Source organism: Corvus kubaryi, unplaced genomic scaffold (assembly GCF_017639235.1).
Source record: "Corvus kubaryi isolate FWS band 111438036 unplaced genomic scaffold, C.kubaryi_AGA036_p1.0 37249, whole genome shotgun sequence".
NCBI lineage: Eukaryota > Metazoa > Chordata > Aves > Passeriformes > Corvidae > Corvus > Corvus kubaryi.
Window position 1 is genome coordinate 5,160,754 of NW_024581072.1, and position 6,000 is coordinate 5,166,753.

The 6,000-nt window shown below is 34.5% G+C and overlaps 1 protein-coding gene across 3 annotated transcripts in view; it reads left to right on the forward strand.

The window, feature by feature from the left end:
- The window catches only part of BDP1 (B double prime 1, subunit of RNA polymerase III transcription initiation factor IIIB), a 51,956-nt gene that overhangs the window by 8,856 nt on the left and 37,100 nt on the right, over nt 1-6,000 (forward strand). For all 3 annotated transcript variants that reach the window (XM_042023539.1, XM_042023540.1, XM_042023541.1), the window contains exons 7-12: nt 481-575; nt 1,157-1,211; nt 1,885-2,028; nt 3,585-3,869; nt 4,207-4,381; nt 5,397-5,556. In XM_042023539.1, coding sequence (XP_041879473.1) covers nt 481-575; nt 1,157-1,211; nt 1,885-2,028; nt 3,585-3,869; nt 4,207-4,381; nt 5,397-5,556 — 914 coding nt within the window. The remainder of the gene's footprint in view (nt 1-480; nt 576-1,156; nt 1,212-1,884; nt 2,029-3,584; nt 3,870-4,206; nt 4,382-5,396; nt 5,557-6,000) is intronic.

The window sequence follows — 6,000 nt, forward strand, 5'->3', positions numbered from 1 at the left end:
CTTTTTACAGCTGTAGATGGAAAAATTAGCTTCAGAATTCACTGTGCTCTTTTTGGAATGCACTCTTCCTGTTAAATAATAATGGAGACAGTAGACTTTACGTGGTGTTTTTCTGAATTCTGTTTGTGCTTGTGTTCGTAATGAAAATGGACAGGGGCAATTTTGGGTTGGTTAGCTTTGATTTACTGGCTTTAGAAAACATACTTCACATTTTGCAGTTTTCTAATAGATTAGACAATTCCTTCTGTTGATAGTTGGTAGTTCTGTTGATAGATTCAATAAACGTTTACTATAGTGACCTAGGTAAAATAACAAACATACTCCACATATACTCATCTGAACTTGCAGCTACAGTAGACAGTCTCAAAGTTACTGATCTTATGACAGTAAGTTTGCAAGGTGTTTTTATTTCTGATAGCAAGAAAGATGGTTTAGTAAATACTTAAGCGTGTATAATTTTTTCTTTCTTTTCCCTTCTAGAAACAGATATGTTCTTTCTAGCTATCAGTATGGTAGGAACAGACTTCTCCTTGATTGGACGGCTGTTTCCTCACAGAGCCAGAGCAGAAATTAAGGTAAAAATTAAAGTACTCAACAGAGCAATTAAGCATCTGGTTTCACTTTTCTTTTTCTTATTTACATTCCCATGCTTCCTTTATTGTGTGATAATTGTGGTGCTAATTTTTTCCATAGTAATGCTTTTTTTTAATACCTGTTTCAAGAGGTTGTAAGTATCTGAAACATTAAAATGCTCGTTGAATTTCAGTGAATGTATCTAGTAAATCTAGCATACTTAGACACACTTTGTTTTAGTTGAAGAATCCTGGTAATCCTAAATGGCTGTTTGGTAAGGGGCTTCAGTGTTGTCTCTTTTGTTGTACACAGCTGGGAAAGTCTTCACTATTTCAAACCTTGCTTAGATTAAAAGTCAAGAAAAGGTGTAGAAAATAATAAAAAGAGTGTAACTGGGATAGCTATGGTAACAGATTTTATATTTAAAAATTAATTACAAACTTGTGTTCTGTGAATGTGCATGAAAATTTCAACCACTTTACTTGGTTTGTTGCACTGAAGGCTTATCTTGAGCTGCCATTTTGTACAACATATTGTTGCATTTTTTGCTTAACGATAAACACAACTGTGCATTTGCTTTTAGAACAAGTTCAAACGTGAGGAAAAAGCTAATGGATGGAGAATAGACAAAGCTTTCAGTAAGTAAATATTCCCCACCCTAAAATGAGTCATTAAATGGTAGCCATCTCTTTTCATGGTAATTTCTGTGCTTTGCCATGTTTGAATTACTTACAAGAGAGTTTTTGCTCGTAGATGAGTCCAGAAGCTGTGGCGTCTTAGGTTTTTATAACAAGCATAGTTCACAATAACAATCTTTAGGTTTATTTTCTGTCTTTTCTAGATGTCTGCTAAATGAGGTTAATATAAACTTTCTTCTGTATATATTAGTTGAAGATAATTCTTCTGACTTGTGGGAATTTCTAACAGTTATTTATTGTAAACTGCTTTAAGAGTCCTTAAAGACTTTCTTTGTTAGTTGAATGAGGTACATATGTCCTACAGCAGCATGGTAATACATTATTTGGTACTATGATACAGTTAATGTATTTGTCAGTTCTTAAGTTTTCTGAACTACTTAGATTTATAACTTGTTTTTTAAAACTAATATACCATAATCCAGTCACCTTTATGTCAACTTCAGCCCCTGCTCAAGTGATACAGAAAATATTTTCAAGAAGAATTCTCTTTTAAATGTAGGTAATGTTTGCTTTTTAGTATCATGTTGTGTATCACTGATTATTTTACAAAGCTGAAACTCAAAAAAATAATCAACTTCGAAATCTGTTCTATGTCTTTGCTTTAATCTGATAGAAGAAAAACGACCCTTTGATTTTGAATTCTTTGCCCAGCTGCTTGAGAAGGTCTTAGCAGATGAGGAAAAGAGGAAGCAAAAGACTGTTAAAAGCCAGAAACCAAAGAAAAAGAAGTCTCCAAGGCCACAGAAGAAGTCAAAAGGTACTTTAAAAGAGTGCTTGAGATGGCATTACAGAGCAGTGGTCAGTAATCTAGCAGAGGAAAAATCACATATCGAATCTTTTCCTTCCCTGTTGTGCAGAGGGCAAGATCTTAGCTTCATAGTGTAGCTTTTTCAGGTGTAGTTTACTGATGTGCAGGATGGTAATAATTAGTAACAGAGCTGAAACAGGATACCACAGTGAAAATAGTGCTCTTCCACAATCTGAAGCACTGATGTTCTAGTTCACCAGTTCAAAGGATCTCCCTGAGCTGCTAATGAATTCACTTGTAGAATTTTTGGGCCAAGATCATATTTTTGGCAAACTCTTCTGTGTTGAAAGTTTTCTTGCATGTAAAAGCCTCCTCTTTTAAGGGTTCTGTTTCTCCTTTAATAGTAGTTTATCTTCCTAAGTTTGAGGTGTATGATTCTTTTCACAGAATCATGTAAAAGTTGTGTTATCTTTCTGGTCTGTTCAAAATAAAGATTGTGATTAATTACTGTTGATCACCACTGTGTCTTACTATCTTAGTACCTGGGAAAGGACTTTTCACAGATGTGCTTTAATTAAAAATAGTTATACTGACCGTTTCATAAATTTCTTGCTAGTTCTTTGGTATTGTTCACTTGTTTGCTCCACAAGGACCCATTCTTTTGTAGACGGCATTGTGAAACAAACAAGTGAACATCTTTTTAAAGGGGATGCCAGCTAGGAAGCAACATCTCTTAAAACTGAAATAGTTGCTGCTTTTCTATAGCCTTGGTTTTGGATTTGATTAAGTAAAATATCCCATGTACTAGGACTTAAAACCACATAGAGAAATTCTGTTTCTACACTTTAGTGGTAGATTAAGGGTACTTTGTGTGTAAAGCAATGCGAGTATGCTTTTCTACTTCTCTTGCATTTTGGACTTCTTAATTACAGGGAAACAAACTCATTTAAGAGTAATAAAAAGGAAAGGAAAGGTTCTTGGTGGTTAAATACAGGATCAAGACAAAATTTCCTTTAAAACAGCAGGGAGTAAAATTTTAGAAACTCATTAAACCCAGAAAATAAATTGCAAATTATTAGCTAGATAATATTTCAGCTTTCTTATGTAAGTTAGAATGATCAACTGTAATAGATTTCTTGATAAAAAATTACTTTTTTATGGCGTACATTCTGTAACCTTCATCACCTATTTCTGCAGAGATACAGGAATTCTTTATAGGAATAGCGATGTCTATTTTCCCTGAATCCAAATGTGTCTGTGTAAACTGTGAAAAAGCATAGGCACAATAACATTTACTAAATTGGCTTTACATCCCATATTGACTTTCCCCTGGTGAAGTGTTCTCCCGTGTACAGAATATGTTTTGTATTAAATGCTGAAGTTATTCTATGATGAAGCTTTTCTGGCAAGTCAATGACTGACTTTCCCCAGTCCTGCTCATACACCTGGCAGTGTACTTGCAGTGATATATGAGTACACAAATGTTTTTAGTAGAAATGCCTTTGCTATTTATGACTCCTAATACTCCACCAGTCTGTTAACCGAGAACCATATTGTCTCAATAGCAAAAGCTGCCAGCACAGAAGCTGCTAATGATCAAGATGATCTTCAGGAAGCTGAAATTTCTGATGCAGAAACAGAAGCAGATGGTGTGACGGCTGAGAAAGAAAATGAGGAATCTTTGGGCATTTCTGAACAGGCAGAGGAACAGGTTGCCTTAGAGCCCGCATTAGCAAAAAAGAAGAGAAAGAAGAAGAGAAAAGAGGATCTTGAACAGGAAGTAGAGAATATTCCAGAAGAAATGTCTGTTCCTTCAAAAACTGCTGAAGAAGGGATATCCTCTAATAAAAGTAAGAGGCAAAAGTGCTCACTTTCAAACATTCAAATAGAGATTTTATATAAAGTCATTGCAAGCTTAAAAGTCAGAATTTGGTCTTTGGTTCGTACTGCTGATCTGCCTTGTGGGAGGTTGTGGAACAATGCCTTTCAAAATCAGCTTTCATTCTAAATTGAAACATACTTTTTTTTAGACGAGAACAGTTCTCTTAAATCTTAGTACTTAGACTTTTTCTACTGGGATTTTTAGTCTTATATGAACTCTTTTTCACTGTAGCTAGGATTTGATTACTGGAATTCTAAGATATTTCCCAGAATGTCCAAACTGATTTAATTCTTATTAATTATCAGGGAAAAAAGTGATGCATGATGCAAGCAATGATGGTCATACTGCCTGTGGAGAAGAAGTGGATTGTGCTATTGAAGGAAAACAAAATGAGACTGCTGTAACAGAGGAAGAGAGGTCAGAGTCCTGTTTACCAGTGAATAACCAAATGGAGAGAGAAGGTGCCAGCAATTTAGGCAGGTAATGTTTATAATGGAACACTTAGGCAAAACAAAAAATACTTTAAAGTTTTAATATTGGTTTTATTTTTTCATATTTACCACCATTTAACTGCCACATAATGTGCAGATTTCTGGTTTCTGAGAGCTGTCCTGGGGTGTAATAAGCTGTTTATGATTTACACACCAAAATATTCTCTGTCCTAATGGCCGCTCTTGCAAAATTAACGTACATAATTACTAAAGTCACTTCCAAAAGTTATTTCATTTTTTAAGAGTGTTTAGGAAGGCCATTGTTTATCCTAACTTCTAATATTTCTCTTGAAGTACTGCTTGACAATGTTGCTAAGTTGAGTTACTAAATGCTTGGAATTTTTATCTGTAATAAAATGGTTCTTGTGGAAAAGGAATGTTGCTTAGATTTTATTTATGCAGAGTCTGGGTGAGAGGAAAGCTTTTGGTTTCAGTTTTGGGCATACTGTTACTAGAAAGAAAGTGAATGCTTGTTTATTAAACTTGTTATATGTGAAAGTGGTAATCTGAAAGTTCATTATGACACTGTGAGTGCTACTTTAGAAGTTTGTGTGTTGATTTGTTGTATTTAGCTGCATTGTAATTGTTTGTTATTTTATACAGATTCCCAGAAACTTCTATTTTCTTTAATAGTCCATTAGAAGCATATGCAGGAACAGCTATTTGCCTTTGGACTCAACCTAGACTGTTACAAAAGATCAGAGGCAAAAAGCATCTGCATATAGTTGTTCATGTTAAAGTTTATTTTTTTAAAAGCAGTCAGTCTAGAATAATGAGGTGAGATTTTAACATCATCTTAAAATTGCAGTGCAAAAATACTGAAGTTGTTTTAAAGCTCATTTTCTGCAAATATTACTAAAACTTTGTGAGATTCTCTGAAACACGGGTAGTTATTTTGCATCAAAATTGCATTGTTTTTCTGTGCAACTTAATCTATCTGTAAGCAGAAATAGCTTTTTTCATACAAATACACTAATGTTCCTATATGTTTTTATTTATTTCAGCCTTGAAGATAGCAATGATGTTACACTAGAAGCAGAATCTGCTAAATTGAGGACCAGAGATATTAGAGATGACACATCACAGGAAAGCCAGAGTCCAGAGTTACCAGTTGCAAATATTAGAAGCAAGGAAGGACAATCTGTAGAAACTACAGAAACAAAGGTATTGTTATTTTTTAATGTAGTTCTTCTCGAGATCTTGCCCATGATCATTAGAAGTGGTTTGTAAATCAAAGTCATTTTTTGGTTGTTTTTGTGTCATTTTCACCACCAGGTGGAAAACAATCAACAGGCCTAAGAACATGACCAAAATTTAAATACTATCAGTTTTCCTGGGTTTAATGAGTTGTCTGTTAACCTAAATTTATTCAGAAAGTATAGTGTGCATGCCTGACTTCTCATAGACAATTTAAACAGCCAAACAGTTTAATTATTCAAAAGTGAAGGACTGCAATATGAACAGCTGGGCCTTGGTGCAGGATTTTATTGGCATATGCTTACTGGCACGGTGTTGGAATCTGATTTGAGTGGAATGTGCATTGAGTTGTTTGTGCTGCTCAACAAATGATCTGGATGATGGGATAAGCTGTAACCTCAGCAAGTTTAC